The 22,215-nt window shown below is 39.8% G+C and overlaps 1 protein-coding gene across 1 annotated transcript; it reads right to left on the bottom strand.

The window, feature by feature from the left end:
• Positions 1-587: 587 nt before the first annotated feature.
• Positions 588-14,255, bottom strand: hsd11b2 (hydroxysteroid (11-beta) dehydrogenase 2). Its single transcript, XM_079467721.1, has 5 exons — positions 13,720-14,255; positions 4,295-4,507; positions 3,540-3,725; positions 2,358-2,495; positions 588-1,833 (listed from the first exon to the last, which is right to left on the bottom strand). Exons 1-5 carry the CDS (start codon positions 13,991-13,993, stop codon positions 1,406-1,408), a joined length of 1,239 nt encoding a protein of 412 aa, XP_079323847.1. The 5' UTR covers positions 13,994-14,255; the 3' UTR covers positions 588-1,405.
• Between the last annotated feature and the right edge of the window lie 7,960 nt (positions 14,256-22,215).

Here is a 22,215-nt window from a genome sequence, read left to right as displayed (position 1 = left end):
TACAACATTGAAAGCTTAGTAATATTAAAAGATTGTGAAAGAGTGAAAACTTTGATAACAAACTGAAACTGATATAGCCCTTGTGACCATTTGCCCACATGAAAGTCTGTACTTTCTGTCAGTACAGTCTGCACTGCTCTTCTAAAAACAACTAATGCAGTTAATGAGATAAACATGCTTACCAATTAATCGACCAGGATTCTGACCTAGCTTCTCAACAGAGGGTATTTGGAAATGAATGCTGTCCTGCTGTCTGTGTCTGCATCCCGGTTCAACAACAGAAGCTCATACCAAGAATTACAGAAAATTTATGTTCTGGACTGAAATTCTAAAACTATTTGGATGAAAATCAAAAGCTTACAGGGCAAAAGGGGACACAAGTCTGCACAGCCTCAACCTTTTTTACATGTGAAATATTGTTTGTTTTCAAGATAAACATGGCAAGCTCTTAAACTCATTAAACAAACTGATTTTTTAATATTGGCAACTCCAGAGCCAATTGCTAGTTAGCAGTGTTAGTATGTGACTGAGTTTCAGTATAGCTATCAGAGGAGGTCACTAGCATATACAAAGATATCAGACCAGTTGAAGAAAGCCATAGTTTATGTTGTTTGATAGGAAACGCAAACACTTAGAGATTATTTTAAAAACTTTAATACACCCTAAGCATTATCAAGTGAACAATTAAAACATTTTCTGTACTGTTTTTCATGTTTGTATAAAATATGATACAGTGATTTATTAGAAACAAAATGGCATAAATAAGCCAAAAATATGACAGAGAAATTTTTTTTACAAGTATGACAAATACAAAACTATGGAGTAAAATACACTTTAAAAAGGACTTCTGACTTAAGAAACCATTTCAGTCCATTGGTCACTTATCTAAAAACACACACATTTACTGTACAACCCATGATATTTTTTTACGCTGCACTCATATCTGATCCCGGTCCTGACCCGAGTAATTATAAAATGAACCACTCCAGTGTAGTAAGAAATGAAAGTCTTAATGATACTACATTTTTAAAGTAACAGTGGCAATTTAAATCTCTGACCAGAGTTGTTAATCTACAAAAAACAATCTGTCCCTGTGGTTAACATGCATTTGGCAAAAAATGTACTGTTTATCTGTTTGGATTTTGCTCTGCCTGAGAACTTTGAATATAAATATCAACTACTGCGTGGGAATGAGCTTGTATTCTTATCAGAGTCAGTTGCAGTAAATGTCCCGGGGTACAATATCAACAGATGATTTGGTGCAATTCAGTGATATCCAAATTCACAATATATATAAGATCACAAGACTTGAGAAAAGTAAAGTATACACAATGGAAACAAAATCACTATGAGCAGATCACATTAGCGGTGCTAAAAGATGTCTTTAGATTCTCCGTCACCTGAACTAATCTATAATCTTTGTGAAGCTGTTGTTGTTGTTACTGTTATTCGTATCATTGATGTTGTTGTTGTTATTGTTGAGGCTCAGCTCCTGTTGTTTCCTCAGGGAACGTGGTATTGCCTTCTTCTTCACAAACAGTTTCTGTAGGAACTTGTCACTAAAGCTCAAAGGCAAGTAGCTGCAGATGAAGTACATGATATATAAGCCTGGCCCGGCGTAGTAGCGTACCTGGGGCTGAGGTGAGAGAAGCGCTTCCACGATGGTGTCGATTACAGGGCTCAGGTCCTCGGTGGCTGTTTTTGTGTAACTCTGGAAGAGCTCCTTGGTCTCCTGCAGGTATTCTTCCCCATATTCTTCAAGAAGGCTTGGGGGCAGGTTCTGGATCAGGTGCTTGAACTGTTTATCCCAATACTCGTTGTTACTGCTCTGTCCTGGAACATAATGAAAAAAAAGCTAAATATGATGTACTAACAAAATTGGGGGGGGGGAAGCAAGCACAATGTAAATATGATGCAGAATGCAAATAGAGGTCTATTCAGTTAGTTTTGTTATAATTCTATACCTGCAATTAGCTGATCTATCTGTTCAGTCAGCATAAGGTAAATGGCTTAGATATCAATTCAGAACTTGATCTGTGGCCAAGTTGTAAATAAACAGCTTAAATGAGAGCTGGGCACACTTGGTTGTAATTTCTGATATGTTACGCATTTGGGTAAAAAGTTGCGACACTTTCATGTTTCACAATGGAGTGTAGAGGACTTCACATACATATTTGACCCAACAGTTGGGTTTGTCAATTTTTTACCCAACGACGGGTTCAAACAACCAAACACTTTTAGAGTATAGTTTACACAACAACTATCGTAGTGTCATAATTAAATGTATAGTATTTTTCAGATAGTTTGCCACCGCAGTTTACAAGGTACACGTTTATAAAAACGACATTTGTTATTACCTGTCTTGAAGGCAGAAGGTAAGATAATGGAGACTTTGACACCCCATGGCTCCAGCTCATGGCGAAGTGTGTTGATTAAAAGATTCAGAGCAGCTTTTGATGCCCCGTACGAAGCCAAACAAGGGAAGGGTTGCTCTCCTACAGAATTACAGACATACAGATTTAGTTACATACACTTATCTGTTAATTGCAGTTTACAGCACTCAAACATTTCCTCTAATTTCTCTTCAGGCTATATTTTCCCCTGCTAATGTGTAATACCGTTTAAAACTATGTAGGACAGCTGCAGTCTGTTTCTTAGTAAGCAAAAGTCTGTTTAATCTCCATTTAATTTATTTTAACATCTGGAAGAATGCTTGGCTGATACATGAAGACACAATGCTGAACTTCAAGGCTGGGATGAAAACCTAATGGAGGCGACCCTGCGGAGCTTATACTGATTCGGACTGTTTTTACGACGTGCGGTTTTGCCTCAAGCATCTGCGGATTAAAACAGTCTGTGTTCAAAAGCTGAGATGTAAGGTGTTTTAAAGACAATTGCAGATAAAGTCTCAGCAATAAAACCCTTTGTTTGCGACAGCTAAAACATTTTGTTCTTGTTGACAGTGAGACTGCGCTTATAGAGACATCTTTATTTAAAAGGCCGTGAGCCAGTGTTTACGAAGAACTCGACAGTGTCCTGCGCCAGCCTGTTACTCATAGTATCATACTGTTTTGGCACGATGGCGGTAAACAAATAGAGACAAAATCACGAGAGACAGGCAAAGCTCAAAAACGAAATGTGTATTTTTCCTACTGACTGCTCTCTGTGGAAGTGTTTGTGGACATTTGAGAAGCACAGAAAACAGGTGGATCATGAAATGGGCTCCGATAAATTTTCGGTTTGGTGTGATTAGGCCCATCTGGCATAAAGTAAACATTTCACAAACTGACCAACTTTTGAGAAACGTTTATAAGCACTGACAGCTTTATGTGGATGGCAGAAAGAAAGAGGGCCTGAGAGCTTCCTAATGAGTTACAACAGTGAAACCGAAACCTAAAAATACTCATAAATGTCACGATATGTATAATTTTATTTACTCTCTAGTCTCCCATTTATTAGGGGTAAAGTCTACCTTGGATTGATAGTAGCTGTAAAAATGTACTAGCATTGGTGTAGGGCTCACGTGTGTGTGTTTGTACCTGAAGGGCTGGAGATTGTTATAATCCGGCCTTTAGACTGCCTCAGAAGTGGTAGGAAGGTCTTTGTGACATAAAGCGTTCCAAAGAAGTTAACCTCCATGCATCCTCTGTAGTTGGACATGAGGGAGATTTCAGCATCCCCAATATTCACACACCAGCCAGCATTATTGACAAGCCCCCACAGATCTAGAGGAAAAAAAACATGCGCTCTATGAATCTGTTTCTAATTTAATCATAAATTTCTCAAAGATTGAATGACTCGTGTTGTTTTTTACTATCTTTATTTAGCTTTTAAACCTGACCTTGCTGCTCCTGAAACTTCTGTGACCTTGTTTTGCAAAAAGAAAAATGTCTTTATTCTCTTGTTCTTTCTGATTGGTCTAGAAGCCACCTGGTGCTGTGGTGTATGCTGTTTGAAAATAACATGTGCCCCTTGATGTGCTGCCAAACTATACACATAGCTTTGCGAAAGCACCACCCTTCCACCCTTGTCCTCTTCCAAACATTTTCACTTTAGACATTATCAGAACTGTGCACACACATAGTGCACATTTTTGCACTTAACCAATCTGACCAACTTTATTCCGTAACTGAAAGAGCTGCTTTGCTGCTAGCATGATGCCAAAATTGGGTTCAAAAGATATTTAATAAAAACAGGCAGGTTAACCTTTAAACATTGAACACTGAAAGTGTGTTCAAAACATGCAAGAATATTAGTCTATGTGGTTATTTCATGTGTGTTGTTTTTTCTTTACCTCTCATGCCAAGCTTGGCCTTGGTGTCGAGCAGGGCTTGCTCGACCTGCTGAGGCTGAGTGATGTCTACTTGCAGAAGGGTAAGGCGTGAAGAACAGACTCTGCGTAAGTGTTTGGCTCCCTCACCTTCCAGATTCAGTACTGTTGCAAAAACTTCAAAACCCATGGCATCCAATTGTTTAGCTGTGGCGTTACCAAATCCTGAATCACAACCTGCAGAGGAGGGAGAAAGAAAGATGGAAACATTTACATTTATGCATTTGGCAGAGACTTTTATCCAAAGTGACTTACATTGCATTATACTACACATTTGTTTCTACGTATGTGCAATCCCCAGGGATCGAACCCATGAAACATGGCATTGCTCCATTCTCTTACTGCCTTCACTGGTGAAATGTAATCTAACTGCAATTGACCTCTGAATGCCTATAAAGTTCCACAACTTACTAGAGCAAATACAACAAAAGGACAATTATATAAAGTCTTTATCTAACAACATGTTTCATGATATCTCTGAAACATGTGATCTCTGAAACATGATCACAGGAGCTCTTATCTTTATTAAATTACACAGCTGAAAGAGATATTTGTGAGAGGTATTGTTCCGTTCGAGTCCTCATCGTTTGGGTCATTGTGGCTTTGGGAAGCTTCATCATCAATATGTCAAAATGTATACAACAAATACACAGAGAGTTTCAAACATGTGCACTTTTCATATTAAAATCTGGGACACACACATTTACAGGTAGCAGCAGAAAATCTATGTATAAGAAAATCTGAAGTCCCATCTTTGCGAGGGTCATTTAGGTACAGATGTCTTAGCCCAAGAACACAATCCATGAAGGCATGCTAATAAGGAGAAAATCAGCTCACTGTTCTTTTGACCTTCCTCAAATGAGAGTTGTTCTTGGCAACAGTACGGTGCAGATCATGAAAACAATGGTAACATGAATAGATATACAGAGATTAATATTATTCTCAATGTGAGGTCTACAATATAATTGAACCACTGGGCTTTAGAACTTAAGGTTTTCTGTGAATGCCAGGTTTATAGTCTTTGTTCATTTGAAGAATTATTGTTAAACATTGTGTTCCCAGCCAAACCAAACTAATATATGTTCGATTCTGTGTCTCTTTTGATTGGCAAGGCTGTACAATCCTTACAAAAAAACTTGCACAGAAACTTGTGTGGATGTGTGTTTGTGAAAGAGAAAGACTTTATAGAGTGTGCCGGAGGTCATTGCCCTAACATTTCACCTAATTTGTGAAGAATTTGTGTGGAAGAATTTACACGCCAGTTATGATAACAGCAGTTACACACACAAACAAAAATCACACATCCGCATTTCAGGGCAACTGTTATCTTAAGGTTTTCTGAGGACATGCTGGTATCTGTCTGTACACTAGATGGGTCTTTTCTATGGGTCGCATTCACTTACCATGTACACTACAGTATACAGTACATTTGTACATTGAAATATTTTTAACCACATCTATACACTCACTTAAAACTAAAGGTGCTTAAAAGTGTTTTCACAGCAATGCCATAAAATAAAAAAAATTGGTTCCACAAAGAAACATTCAGTCAAAGATTCTTTAAAGAACCATCTCTGTCTTACCTATCTACATAACCTTTTTTTTCGCCACAAAGAACCTTCAGATGTTAAAGGACCAAAGTCGTTTAGACCAAAAAAGGCTCTTCTATAGCATCACGAAGTACCTTTAAGAGTGTATGCAAAAATCACATGCTCCGGGAGGCCTTGGAAACAGAATGTGTTAAGCCAAAACATTTGTAAGTATATCATTATTAGTAACATACTCGGTTAATAACGTAACCTCGGTTCCCTGAGATACGGGAACGAGTACTGCGTAGCAGGACGCTATGGGGGAAAACTCCTTTTTCTCTGATGACTGAAGCAATTCAATAGCGCAGTGAAAACTGCACGCTCATTAGTTGGAAAAAAGTAAAACTTTAAACCAATGGTAGCGGAGCTGCCGGACCAATGGCGATGGTACCCGCCAGAAAGGGCGGGGCTTACGGCTATATAAGCCGACGCATCGCCTTAGGGTCCTCAGGTTACTTCGACTGAAGTGACGACAATGCAGCTCGTAGCACGGCAAGGAACGCAGTACTCGTTCCCGTATCTCAGGGAACCGAGGTTACGTTAGTAACTGAGTACGTTTCCTATCGATACTTCACTCGTACTGCGTAGCAGGACGCTATGGGGAACCAGTATAATCACGCTGTGCTAAAGATGGAACGAAAACACAGTTAGTCTCGGAGCCTTGGCTCGGAGACGGGGTAGAACAGGGAATCCCTGAGAAGGCGGAGAAGGTCAAGCTAGTAGGTGGCCTAGTCCGTTAATCATCCCAAAAAATATTAGGTGCTGGCATGGCTATAGAGCCAGGGCTCAGCGGCCTAATCCAAAGCAGAAAGGACCCGGGCCTGAAGGGCCGGGACGTCCAGGCTGTAGAATCTTGTAAAAGTGGACGGCGAAGCCCAGCAGGCCGCCGCACAGATATCCTCTATAGAGACACCGCTAGACCAGGCCCAGGAAGAGGCAATGCCTCTAGAAGAATGGGCTCTAACTCTCATGGGACATTGAAGGCCCAAGGAAGAGTACGCCAGCGATATAGCCTCGACTATCCATTTAGACAGTCTATGTTTCGAGACCGAAGACCCTCTGGTGGGGTCACCGAAGCACACAAAGAGCTGTTCCGACTGTCTGAATGGGGCGGAGCGCTCAATGTAGATTTTTAATGCTCTGACTGGGCAAAGCAGGTTAGGCTCTGGGTCCCACTCAGAGGAGGGGAGAGCAGAGAGCGTAATAACCTGTGTTCTGAACGGAGTAGAGAGTACCTTAGGTTCATAGCCATGCCTTGGTTTGAGGACGACCGTGGCGTCTTAGGTCAAGACAGGATGGGCTCACAGAGAGAGCCTGTAGGTCGCCCACACGCTTCACCGATGCTAAAGCGAGAAGCAGAGCGGTCTTGAGCGTTAAGGAACGGAGGTCCACAGAGAGCAGAGGCTCAAAGGGATCTGTGGGACCGTAGCTCGTCCTCCGACTGGGCTAGAACAAGCCAGTCGTCGAGGTAGTTCAGAATGCGGATTCCCTTCTGTCTGAGAGGGGAAAGAGCCGCATCCATGCACTTTGTGAAAGTGAGGGGAGCTAGAGAGAGTCCGAATGGGAGGTCCATGTACTGATATGCAACCCCCTCGTAGGCGAATCTCAAGAATCGTCTGTGACGGGGGCTATCTGGATGTGGAAGTATGCGTCTTCCAGATCCAGAGAGAAGAACCAGTCCTCTGGGCGTATTTGCGAGAGGATCTGCTTCATCGTGATCATTCTGAAACGCCGTTTCATAAGGGCGCGATTCAGATGTCTGAGATCGAGGATGTGGCGGAGGCCGCCGTCCTTCTTTGGTACGAGGAAGTATCGGCTGTAGAAGCCTGACTCGGTTTGATCTGGAGAAACCATTTCTATGGCTCCTTTGTCCAGTAAGTTCCTCAACTCCGTGCGCAGAACGTGTTAATTTGAGTTCTGTACTCGGGTGTACGACGAGCAAACTGGAGTGAATATCCTCGAGATATTATACCCAGAACCCAATCTGACACCCCGGGGATGGCTCGCCAGGCCTTGGCCCGCGTGGCAAGGGGTTGGGTGCCATGGGGAGGTACGCCGCCTCTTGGGGGCTTGACTCCCAAGGACAATGGAAGAGGAAGATTGCTCTTTTTTGACAATGTTTGTGTTTTATTAAACATTTTGTGGTATGTTGTGTGGGCATTGGAACAGCGCCTTCCATCCGATGGCAGTGGGTGGACAGAGATGTGCGGCCACCGACTCATCTAGGGGGGGCAGTTTCTCATACCCTTGTTCCTCTGCGCCGTCTACCGAGGTGAGAGCGGAGGAAGAAGACGGTCTTAGACGGGTCGAGAAGGGGGCGCGCCAAGACTTGGTGAGTTCGCTGTGAACTTCCGGGAAGAACGGCGAAGTCCGTTGACGAGGGGCCTGACGGCGCCCCGGCAGGAACCGTTCATCCAGGCGGCTGCGAGCGGGTTCCTCTGGGGGAGACCACTCTAAACCCTGCTCGTTGACTGCCTTTGTGAGGACCTGGAAAAGTTCGGAGTCCGCACTTGGCGCGTGTCCGCTGGGTTCCGGGGACGGAGAGGGGGCGGGGTCATCTACTGAGCCCGCTAACTCCTCCGCTAACGACATGGTATCGTCCTCCTCAAGTTCGTTTCCACCGAACGAGATCATGACACTGGCGGACGCCAGTGGACGCTGATCTGTTTGGGTGAAGCAAACAGGGGAAAGGTCTCTCTCTGGAGAAGGCGAGGCACGCCGAGCGGGCTTGAGCTCGTGCTTCCCCGAGCGCTTAGTTCCTCTACCCCGCTGCTTCATTCGCACTTATATAGCCTTAAGCCCCACCCTTTCTGGCGGGTACCATCGCCATTGGTCCGGCAGCTCCGCTACCATTGGTTTAAAGTTTTACTTTTTTCCAACCAATGAGCGTGCAGTTTTCACTGCGCTATTGAATTGCTTCAGTCATCGGAGAAAAATGAGTTTTCCCCATAGCGTCCTGCTACGCATTACGAGTGAAGTATCGATAGGGAACTGAATTGTGTGTAATTATGAGCGATTTTTGAATTAAACAATTATGCTTCTAGATATTGTCATAGTCATTGGTTTAGCAATACAGTCTGTTAGGTATGCTTACAGTTGACTCATGACAAGTCTGTAACACAATTACAATCACATGTTGTTTTGACCTATATTCTGTTTAGTGTTTAAACTGGTTTTTGAAGATTGACTTTATTCAGGAATGCATCTTCTACCTTTCACGTTTTTTATCTGTACAGGCGAGGCTGTGTGAAAAGCATTATTATGGATACGGTTTGGGTGTGTATTTTGCTCATTACTAATTTACAGGCACGTACCTCATTTATGATAATCTGGGTGCATTAACACTGAAACAAGGGTAAGAACAAATGTGGGTGTGTATGTAAATCAAATGTAAACCTTGTGTAAAAGGAAAGAACAGTTGAAAGCTATTTTTTGTCAATGTGTTTGTCCATACGATGTACAGTATAGAATTTTTAGAGCATAGAAAACAAGACCATAATATTCCAAAGTGTGTTTTATGTGTAACATGTATTTACTCTACAAGTGGAATTATTACTTTTTTAAACAAAGATGAAAAAGTATTATTTTTAGATTTAATACCGGCTCCCTGGTACACTGTAAAAAACAACTTAAAACTAGTTAACTAAATGTAAAAAACTTCAATAAATGTTTCAGTCAAATCAAATTTCCTTTGTGAGTCAATTAAACGTAAATAATATTAAGCTGACTTGAAAAATCTAGTTGTATTTTACAACTCAATTTTTTAAGTCAGTTCAACATAATTAAGTTCACCTGACTCATAAAGCACATTTTTTACAGTAATACTAAAAGTAGCCAATTTGTATTTATGCATTTAAAACCTTTAAAATTAGTTGTGAGATATGTCTCCAACAGCAATTAGAAGAAGGGATGAGCAGAGCTCTGACAGCCTGCCTTTTGTACATCGGTGCCAAGTGCACCCTCTCAACTTTCTGGCCCCAAAATGCTACACTTTAACCTTCCCTATCTGTTTAACCTCCTCACCTGGTTTGGCCAACAAGGCACGACAAGAATTCCCCAGGTGCCCCCTTCTCTCTTTCCCTAAACATTTACAGAATACCGTTATGTAACATTGATACTGGTATTATTAGACACCTCGGGTCTAGCATATCTCATCCCACTCTGAACTGGCTTGAATTCTGGAGTCGCTCCAGGGACATTGGGTAAAAGAAGGGCCTGCCAGACACCTGATGGGCCAGAGAGGAGTACTTCTGAGTTCTCTCACACACACAATACAGAAAAGCATGTGTATATGGCCTCATCTCCCTCCTCCCACACAAGTGAAGGCCCCAGGACTACGGGACAGTCGGTACTGAAACTATGTGCTGATCAGCACAGCAATATGTGGAACTTCCCTGGCCTCGGCCAACAAAAGAAAAAAAGAAATGTTGTGTGAGTGATCGAGAGACATTCACAAGGTTTCCATCCAGGTTTTTATGTGTGTTTTGGGAAATTACATAAGAAAATGCTGGATGGTAAAACACCATATACACCAAGTTGCTCACAACATTTTTCAAAAATAACACAAATACTTGTGCTTGCTTGAGGTTGACATGTTTTAATGAGACTTTGCCTCAACTTTGTTATGCTACAAACTGATCATTTTAAATAACATCTTTTGTTGTTTTTGGAAAGTTGCAATGTAGCTTTGCTAAAAAAACTGTAAATTTCCACATAACATTAATTTGCAATTCGGATAAAGTAAACCTGGATGTTTACCCACACACTGTACACGTCTTGTTCAGTGGGATCACATGCGAAACCTGATGGGATGAGTAGAAGGGATTAATCATGCTTCCTCATGCTGTCCTCCACATGCACACACAATGAGACGACCTCATGCTACGTGTCGCATTTCACAGCACCCTTCCTAACACATACTGACTAATATCACATGGTACTTAGCAGCTCATTTAGAGATCCGGACTGATGTCATATATTTTTAAGTATAATGCTGGAGTTCAGCAATGGTTTTAATTATCTATTAATTATACGACACAAACAGAGTCTAATAAAACTCAGGTGGGGATTGTGTGAAAAAACTTAGTTAAGAGAACTTGTCAAGAGCCAAGTTGGGTGGCTTGTGTTTGCAGAACACCATGGTAGTGAGGACAGATTAAGAGTCGAGAACGTGTGTGGGATGTATGTGTGTGAGAGTGTATGTAACGCTTGAAGTTCACATTTACATTTACATTTATTCATTTGGCAGACGCTTTTATCCAAAGCGACTTACAAGTAGTTTTATACAGTGGCACATTACTGCAGAGCAATCAGGGGTAAGGTGCCTTGCTCAAGGGCCCTTCAGTCATGACTTGCTGGCACTGAGATTAGAACCGGCAACCTTCTGATCACAAGCCCAACGCTCTAACCATTAGGCCACAGCTGACCCCACGTCATTAGTCAGTTTTGTTGAGACGCGGTTCATTGGGAGGTGAAATTAAGAGAGAGAAATACTTACTGTATATACTTTACATTTTATTTGATCTTAATCTGTTTTTGTGCATGTTTATATTTAATGAGCGTGATGTGTTTTTTGTACCCTTAAATAACAGAACCCCTCAGATTAATTTGGGCTGAAAGTTCATTTTTATTATTACATCAACTTTATTATGTATTTCATGATATTTCTGACATAGTGAACATTGCAGAACTCCCTACAACATTCCCAAAGCAGGAACTTTCCGAAAGCCGCTGAGTGACATGTAAAGGCTTTGTCTTTTGGCTTTTTTACCATTAGATTTTTGCCAGTTTAATGGTGTGGCTGACTTTAGTTTGTGTAATCAGCCAATCCTGTAACCTTAACCCCCTGCCTCAAAGCAATTCCAGCTCTAACTGCGTTTTTCTGCTGGCTCTGTAAGAGGTTTAAAGGTTTTTTTCTGTTCTGATGGAGTGATTTAACCAAGCATTGAAAAGGGCAATTGAAAATATTTATACAAAAGTATGACTTCACAGTGTATACTATTGAGAACCAAAGTAAATAAAAACCTCTAGCTCAGGGCAACCTCAGAAGATTACATTTCTTATCTCTCTCTCATTGTTTGTGTGTTTGCACATCTCCATAAATAAATGGGGGTTGATGGGGCTGGTTACCATGTCAATAGACTGAAGACTGCTTTGGTGCCTTTAAGCACTGGATTATTTCTGAGAATCTCACTTCAATCAACTAGTCATAAATGTAACTAATTCACCTGACTCTCTTGCATTATGTAAACCAACTCAAGGGAAATTGGCATGAAAATTCGGGTTGGAAAAACCTAATATTTGGGTAAAAGATTAACTGGCACAAACCTGCCAGTTAAAACCTAATTTGTTTACACTCAGTTTAAAATCTGAGAAAGCACACCCGAGTCCACAAAGAAAAGGAACAGACTAAAATAATGTAATCTTGTGTGAAACTGGGGCATAAATGTGTATTATATTTTACATCTATCATGCACGCTATATTTACACACACATACCTGCACCAGACATTCAAAATTAATAACTCTTACTCTTATATTTCTGCAAGAAGTACATTTAGTTACTACAGTGTACAGTGTACTTCTGTTGTTTATCTCAGGGCTGCAGATATAAAAGCCTTATAATTAAAATCCAATCACTGGATTCTATAGCACTGAAGGTTGAGTGTTCAAATAAGTAATACGGCTCCACAAGGAAATTAAGATTAAAAGCAGAAGTTCCAAAACCCCTTAAACCCTTAACCCCTAAACTAGTATTTCCACAATGTTGTTATATTCTTTTAAATATTAGACAAATTACACAAACACATTAAAACAAACAGAGAAAGTGGGAGAGACATGCAAATGAAAAGAAAAAGGAAACTTAAATGCGGCAAAGGCCGTTTTGAAGTCTGCTGACTGGACAAAATGTACAGAGTAAGTACAGTGAATACAGCACTTGACATTACACTAAAAGCTCACCGCAGCTGAAGAAGTACGGAAGAGTACTTAAAGAAACAGTGAGAATAGACAAGGCCAGTTTTCAAGAAGTTGAAGAAAGGTCACCTGGCACACAGCAGCCCTTTGATGTTGCAGAAGATAGTTTTACTTTAAATCAGGTCAGCTCATAAACAGGCATATCATCTTAAAGAACTCTTTAGTTTTTAAGTCATCAAATTCGAAGGAGAAATTATACAAATGCAAGACCAACAACCGTGTGTTTCCACCACATGTTTATCTGTATAGTATACGTCAATACAGTTATTGAGTAATCATTACATATTGATTGGCTTCAAGCCATTTAGAGTTATAGGATATTGTTTAAATAAAAAAATACAGCATCTCCAGGATATAGTTTGCTTGTACTCAAACACATGACAAAATATGTTTTTATGCGTAGGAATATGATTGATTAGGAAATATATTATTACGGGATTCAGAACACAAAGGAAATGTAATCCCTGGGAATGTAACATGTACTGGCAAGGAGTATTTGGGTGTCAACAAATTTGCTTATACAATCACAATACAGGGAAAACAAGTTTTCATTTCACCTTTGAAAGATAATGAATCATTAAATGCAACAATCATCGGATTTCGAACAACAGGATTCAACAGCTTGACCTAGATTTCTCTGTTCTGCTGTACAATCACTGCACATCAATTTACGTGCCTTTTAGGTCAATACTCAAGCCATAAGGATCCATGAGTCACAATACAAGATAAAAAAACAAAGCTAACAATAAACAATAAAAGCAGCTCAGCTATTAAAGTGAAGAAATTGTGTTATTCCTGTTTCATCTCAAACGTTTTTTTTCCTCACCTGTGATGAAGACCGCCTTGCCCTCAACTTGCAGTCGTAGCTTAGGGGTGGCCCATGTGAAGTACAGCCAGCAGGAGACACAGAGGACCAATCTTGCCAGCACAGCGGGCATGCACAGGGTACACAGTCTCTCCACCAACAGAGTGGCACCCAGCCATGCCACCACCGAGGGCATGGCACTGATGTGGGATGCCAGAAACTTCTTCACCGCTCCACAAACAAAGATGGACATCACGCCGATGTAAATCCAGAAAGACACTGAATAGTCTTCCATTGTACTGGAGGTGGAAATGCTTTATACGCTCTCCCTGCCCGTTTTCTGTGCTGCACTGGTATTGGCACCTTTCCCTCTTGTTTTTCCTTCTCTCTTTTTGTCACTGTCTCTTTCTCAAGTGGGATCACACTTACAAATGAGCAACCATGTGCCTACTCAATTCCTTGCAATCTCAAGCTCAGGCAGGCAGACAAGCACACGCGCATGCATACGCACACCTCAAATGTTCCAACTCGGAGTAGGAGTGTAGGAGCTGGTGAACAGATCTGTCTGACTCTGTGTGTGTATATATAGTGTTCTCTGCAGGAGAGGGGAGGGACTTAGCTCAAGCAGATGTAATCAAAAGCCCAATGGCCAAAGCTTTGCTGCATTTCAAGTACCCCCCATCTCCCCTGCATTACATGTATTTGTCTCCTTTCCAAAAAGCCATGTGCTCTTCATGTCTTTCTCATTTTACTTGCTTCCAGCATTATTTGCTCTTTGCCTATCCTGCGCAAACTTGATATCATCAGAATTGTACGTTAGAAATAGTTCAAGCATTCCTGTGGCTCAGTGGTTAGAGCATGGCGCTAGCAATACCAAGGTCATGGGGTTAGATCCCAGGGATTACACATACTTAAAAAAAGTATATGTATTATGCAATGTAAGTCTCTTTGGATAAAAGCACCTGCCAAATGCAAAAATGCATTAATGTCTTGCTTTGACTTGGTAGGTAAGTTAACATACGCCTTAGTGTACACGTGCACATCAAGCTGCAAACACAATGTATTCAAGGAGGAGCGCTTTGGGTTGCGTGACATGTGATTTTATCCTATGATTAATACACAGTGTCGCTTTGATGATGTGAATCTTTTTGTTTTAAGCCCAACAGGTTTATAATAACAGCCATTTGAAATACACGTGTATTGTATACATGCATGTATATTCATAAAAATGGACTGTGGTACTGAACATCTCATAAACTACCATCTAAATCTAAACCTCACACAAACATGTTGATGTTAGATTAGAAGTAAAACATTGTTGTGCCAATTTTGAGCCTTTTTTCTAGTGTGGAAAACTTTAAACATCCCTTCAAGTCAGGTTTCCACATGATATAAGTATAGCCAAACCTGTAGACACACACAGACACGCAAATTAAGAGCTCCGTTTAACAAACATCGTCATTGTCATAAATCCTGTTAGTCAAAGGAATCTGACCTTTAAACTGAGAGAAGGTGAAGCATCAAAGAGTGAGAAGGAAAGAGGATCATTGTGTGAGAAAGGGGAGGTGGATGGTGTAGAGATAAACGCACGTATATTGACCTCATTCCCTCATCAGGTGTGTTATTGTATACAAAACAGATGAGTTTATAAAACTAATTATTTACTCATTACCCTAGTTCAGTTTTTCTTTATTACTTAATTCCCCTCCCCCCGCATCTTTTTAAAGCTTAAGTGTAATGTAAGTCTGCAGGCCCCACGGTACCTTAGACTATTCTTCCCTCATCCTTGTATGAAATAATACGTTTTTCAATCATGTTTTTTTCCGCTATTCAAATTTAATTTAATTTAAAGACAAATTTGAATTGGTCTTTTAACACATGACAGTACGGTGCACATTTGATAAGACATTACACAGCCCTGTACCCACTTTAAAAGAGGACAAGGCAAACAATAAACTATACGTCACATTAATACCGATGATAAACTGTCAAGTTCGCTTCTCATACATAACAGTATGTTCCCTGACCTTGGGGTGAAAGACTTCACAAGGTCACACAACCATACTCCATACTTTTATTGTATGATTACGTCCCACAATATTTTTACATGGTCACCACATCGGATCATAATCATGCTTATCTAGGTATGATACACCACTTTGATGGGTTAAATCTTTTTCAGAGGTAATTTCAAGGGAATATTTGTCAGAACATTTGTTCCTTGACAATATTATGCATGCAACGTGTCTGCTAGGAATGTGCATGTGGCTATCAATTTAAAGAGAAAGTGTAAATGTTGAGACTTGAAAAAATAGGAAAATATGTATTGACATACACGTGCATTTACATATAGGGAGCATTGATCCAAAGTTATTTATCTTTAGATATCAGCTCAATATTATGATATTTCCATGGGGGGCGATAGAGAGCTGTGTAACGGACTAGAGTACAGAGGGATAATCCACCTGCACAAAACATTACTTCAAACACTTAAACTGAATGGAATGGGGGGCTTAACAAATAAAATAAATATTTATACAGAAAGCTATTTAAAATGTATATTATAGTATGTGTATGTGTGTATGTGTGTGTGTGTGTGTACAAAAAGTATTTATGTTGAGGTCATTTTAGCCAAATGGATTTTTTTTTTGAAGAATATGTTTTGAGGTGCATGCCTTTGTGGTTGATGGTCTGTATTTTGTGTATAATAATTCAAAATACGTAGACCATGTAGATTTTTGGCTTGTGTGCTGAAATGTAGCAAAAAAACAAGCAGATTTAATATATTTAATTTATTAGCCCCCTTAATGTATAACAATAAAGCAAATGTGTAAAGTAATATAAAAAAACAAATCAGGAACAGCTAACATGCAAACATTTCATGTTATGACACACTTTTTAATGTAAAACTAAAAAAACAGAACAAAACACATTTAACAAAACATTGGTGTTACAAAATCGCCACAAAGTCTGTGGGAGCATTGTTATATCCTTTCCAGTCAGCACCGTCTAGCTAAACCTTTGTTGTTATCTGCTCAAGGGTACAGGGGTACAGTACATGAAGAGATTAGTCTGATGTAGCAAGACGTTCGATTTTTTTCCACATTGTTTTCTTGTAAAGCACACCATCCAAAAGCATTGTGTAACAGTACTGTTTAGCATGTTGACAACATGTTATATGCTCTCCTACTTGTAAGTAGCTTTTGATAAAACCATCTGCCAAATGAACAAATGTAATGTAATGATGACTGATGTGCTAGCTACTTTTAATCATCACCTAAATCAACAATTGTAAGGTGCCAAGGTGTCCATGCCAAAATGGCACCACATCCTGAGAAACACAGAGCTTCACCCAATAAAATGAACACCATACAGTGTTTGCATCATCTCAGACAGAATACACAATGAAGGATGATTGCAAACTCACACCTTCACATGTGTTCTTTTCTCCCCCTCTCCTCTTTCTCTCCCACTAAGCCCAGAGCACCTCTTTGTTCGAGCGGTTATGAAGCACTTGTGTCAAACACGCCAAGAATTGGCGTGAAATAACCTCGGTAGGTGAAGTGGCTTAAAATAAGAGAGTTATTAAAGAGTTTAACCAAAGAGTTTCACCAAATAATTTAACCAAAGTATTTTACCAAAGACGTCTATATAGATATTTAAAGTGTCTAAGCAGTAACTTAGCCTTATATAGATATATTGTGGTGAAATGGGATTGCTGCATTGATGCCACGCCCATTATTAGTATGTTTCTGAACGGGCTCTATATAAAGGGGTTGCTCAGGTCGGGGGGGCGTCACTGTTTCAGCCAACTTCCGGTGTGGACTGGTGTTCCGCTGCCTGATGTTGGTTGCAGGCTGGTGTGGCCACATTTGGCATTGTGTCGGAAGGGTATTCCTTTTTGACCTTTCGACTTGAATATTGGTTAAGTGACGGGGTATAACTTGTGTTTGTGTTTTGTTTAGGAGAAAAAACAGCAGTGTTGGAGGTATTATTCTGAACTGAGTGGGTTACATTTCTCTAGGCTGTGGTAAGTGTGCTTCGATCATGGAGAATGAAGTGCGGGAATTAGGAGAGCTGATAGCTCAGTTGCGAGCTGATAATTTTAGATTGCAGCAGGAACAGTCCCAAATGAGTTCTCCGGGTCTTAGTAGTGACCCTTCTTATATGCCTGGACCATCAAGACGCCCATCTCAATCTAATGATGCTTGTGGTACACTAGCGGAGCGATTTGTGTTTATCCCTAGGGATGGGAGATGTCCCAAATTTAATGGTAGGTCAGGTGTTGGGATAATTGAGTGGGTTGAGGAGGTGCAGGCTTGTATGCGGGCGCGTCGCTTGTCCGTGTCAGACCAGGCCTTCTTTATGTTTTATCATTTAGAAGGTGAAGCCCGGAAATTCGACATCGACCTGCTCATGAGCGTGATGATCCTGAGGGTATTATTGCTGCGTTAAAAGACTTGTATGGCAGTTCTAAGTCGTATATCGCTATTCAGGAGGCATTTTTACAATGTGGTAAAAGCACATACCGTAGATGATTCGGGAGAGTTGCAGCCCATATGCCTCTCCCATAGTTCTGGTCAAAAAGAAGGACGGTAGTCTACGCTAGTGCGTGGAATACCGTCAATTAAATGAAAAGACTCGTAATGATTCCTTCCCTCTACCTCGTATAGAGGAGTCGCTGGATTCGTTGACTGGTGCTCGCTGGTTTTCCACTATGGACTTAGCCAGCGGATATAACCAGGTCCCAGCTCTCATTTTCACCACCTTACACAATCAACAATAAAACAACAAATATAAAAATGGATTGCATGGTGAATTTAATCGTGAAATTTGCATTTGTCAGCTCTTTAGGCTATGGATGTTATTTGGTCTGGATTGATATCAATCCAGTAAAACAGCAACACTTTTTGGCAAGAACACACTGAATAGTGAGATCAAGATGTTTGTATTCAATTTCAATTTAGGGGAAAAGTAAGCATGTGAGAGAATGTCTTAAAAACTTATAACAATCTTGAATGGTTTATGTACAGTACATTGGCCATGGAAGACAATTTGAATGTGAACAAATCAACACCATCTGTCCTAGAGCAATGGGTCTTTTAACATTTGATTATCGCTTTTTATCTCCACTAACTTGATATGACAAAGTTGTAATGCAATAATTAAATAGTATGACAGAGGCATAACTGAAGCTAGCGTGTTATGCTCTGCTGACGCAGGTTTCTGTCACAAAGGGGTGAGAGCTGTTGAGGTCTGTGGGATGAATTCCAGATAAAATCTTTCCCTAAAGTGACAGAGAGTTACTGTAGACAGCCAGAAGGTCAGGGACCAATGGTCCACTCCAGGTCCATTTAATTGTAGGTCAAGATCAAACTCATTCCTTAAGCCAGCAATCACAGACCTTCAGCAGAGGTCAAGGAAAACTCTGCCAGAGTAGCCCTGACTGCATGAAGGTCATGGCCAAAACACACAGTGCAACTTTGCCTCAATATTTTTTATTAATTAACTAATATAAAAAATCTTTGCCCAAACAGCAGGTATTTACATTATGTACTTACTTAGAAAGTTACATTAGGAAAATCTGACAACATTAAATATGTGGACCTTGTGGAACATTCGGCATAAGATCAATTGCCATCGGCACATTACCCCAAGGTTAGTTTGCAAGCACTTAATTTCCATATTAATGAAAATGATTAATAAGCCAATGAGTGTTTATATTATATTAGATATGAACTGTGATTTATATACCACATTGTCATACATTAAAGTTTTCCCCATTTGACTGTTTCCTAAACCAGCTAAACGTTTGTCTATTTGGCAAATGTAACAATGAATGTACAAATTTGTGTTGGCTTTGCTATGCCTCATCTTGTGTTCAGAAAACTTGGCAACACTGTAATCTGATCAGGTTGAGAAGACCTGAATGACTACTTCTTACGTAAACCCATCAAGATTGTGACACTTTGTTGGCAGTTTACAGCTAAGAATTGAAGTTCTTCTTAGGTCACTTTCTTAGCTTTCCACATTTAGGTTTAAGCATAACACAGATGGGCTGCCTGAAGCCATAACCTTCCTTTGTTTCAAAGAACTATGATAAGTTCAAAACCAGACGCTAACGTTTTCCTCAGAAAACCGGTGTTCCTGTCAGGATTCCTTTACAGTTAAGTAGTTTATTTCGTTTACATTTCATTTCAGTTATAATCATTTTAACTTCAGTTAGTGAACACAATTTACTTATGTTAATATAGCCATTGAGAGAGAGTTCTGCCCACGGAAGTCCAAAACGATGGAGCGTCACGTGATTCATGGAGCCTTAAGTTATGTTTTCTCTTTAAATGCATTATTTCTTTAATTTTTTATAATTAAATGGCTTTCGTCTTTAAATGGGTCAGAAGTTTAAAGTCTAAAGTCAACGGAGTCAACGCGACTCTCTCTCTCAATGGCTCTGGACCTACAGTAGATTTTGGATCGTCGCAATATATAAAAAAGTGACCACATAAACAAACATTACTGCAGTTGTGCGCGTTCATGTACTGCACTTTAGTCCAGTACACATTCGAGTGCCTGTAGATTATTTCTGATAACAAGCAAAAAAAAACGAGCAGAACCGTTACTTGGCTAAACTTGCCTCTCCAATACTTTGAATTTAGACTGCGATACCAAACTACAGGACACATTCAACAAATTGTTTATTTAATAAAATGAACATACAACAAATTCAACAAATGATTTATTTGATACAAGTATTATACAATCAAATAATAATACTAATTAAGATTAACATAAATTAAATAAAACATAAATAATTATATTATTAGACACTTGCCAAAAACAAACCCAAAGATAACTGCCACCCCAGGGGGCGTGTCCGATGAAACGGTCTATAGTCTGCATTTATGATCTGATCTGTCACATAATCTCATTTGTGTGAAGTGTAGACTTTTCTCGCAAACATTTTAAAAAGTTTGTAAAAAAAAGACAGACAGAGGAAAAGTTAGATTCGAACATTATTACGTTTTATTGGCAAGTAGTGTTACCTAAACCATTAGTGCTTTGTTACTGGAAAATGTGAAGAGAAAAGTACTCAACTCTTTCATAGATAATCCCCTTCAGTGTTTTACAAATAGTTGATTTATTCAGCTCCACGCTCATCTCAAACACAAGCAAGAACGAAGGGGTGAGAGAAAGATATGGAGTGTGGAAAGAAAGCTTTTCCAGGACAGTTTGTTCTGTGAATCTGTCAGACATATACTGCAGAGTAAATAATGGACATCTGCCAAACATAGCACAGTCAGTACAATCTGCAGAACCCCTTCCCACGCACACACTTACAAACACACACACTAACACAAGACCAAATGAGCTTACACAAAGGAACACAAAAGTCAGGCTACTGCCATAAATGACATCATCTGCCAAGGAACACATTCTGTCCTGAACGCTCTATAGTGACTTTTCCCACATTCGCCTACAGCTGTGGAATCTCTGTCTATAAAATATTCTCTACCCATTCCTTGTTCCAAAATACAATTTTTTCAACAAAACAGAGTTGTTTTGTTTTGAAACATACTGTAAAATGCAAGAATTAAATTGCCTCATCTCTAGAATAAAGGAGTGTGTAGTCCCCCGTGATATTAATGTGGGAAAACGAACAAATCAACAGCATGTTATCAGCCTAAGGAAAGCACATCAGGTGCAAAAAGTTTTTACAAAATCCGAAAGATCCCAAGGAAGCAGACTCACACACGTAAGGAGACCTGGGAACAGCCTTGTGACAGTAATCTGCAGCGTTAAGTTATGGGCACAGAAAACTACATTATTTAACAATTTCTTAAAACTAATGTATAGTTTTATGGCTTAATTCTGTACAACTGACATTCGTTTCCGACGGGAAACTATTACCAAATTTGTCCACTCAAAGCATCCCAAATATTTAATATTTTTCTTTTCTTTTAATAAATATAACAGATTTTACATAATTATTGGTATCACAAATTACTACATTTTAGAATGTTTGCATTTTTAAAGGTTTGATTTTAAGCTCCTTTCTGTGGTATAGTCCCGAGCTGCATAACTCTGCTTTCAAAGACATGCAACATTGTAACTTGTTGACCGAAGTAACGTGTGTTGGTCATTAAAAACCCTTTACTGGGTGGTGAATTATTATCCACTCTATCTATTGAAACAAAAACAATGTGGCCAAATGAAATCCACCAAACATAGAACTGCTTACAATTTTCTGGAAATCACTCTCGTTTGCTCCCATTCTGGTACATGCCCACAAACATCTATAATGCTTGAGAAATGTCCGTTCTCTGATTTGTTGTTCTCATGATCATTTTCGCTTAAACAAATTTGAGATAATCTGTTGTTTTTTTCCAAAGTGAAAATATTTACAAATATTTGAATCCTTACACAGTACATGAAAACTAGCACAAATGTGTCTTGTGGAAATACAAAAATAAGTCAAAAAAAAATCTGTACCGTTCAATTCACTTGTTTCCACTAGCC

This window comes from Barbatula barbatula, assembly GCF_947034865.1.
Source record: "Barbatula barbatula genome assembly, chromosome: 1".
Lineage (NCBI taxonomy): Eukaryota > Metazoa > Chordata > Actinopteri > Cypriniformes > Nemacheilidae > Barbatula > Barbatula barbatula.
The sequence above is the reverse complement of the archived record's forward strand: the minus strand, read 5'-3'. Positions and strand labels throughout refer to the sequence as shown.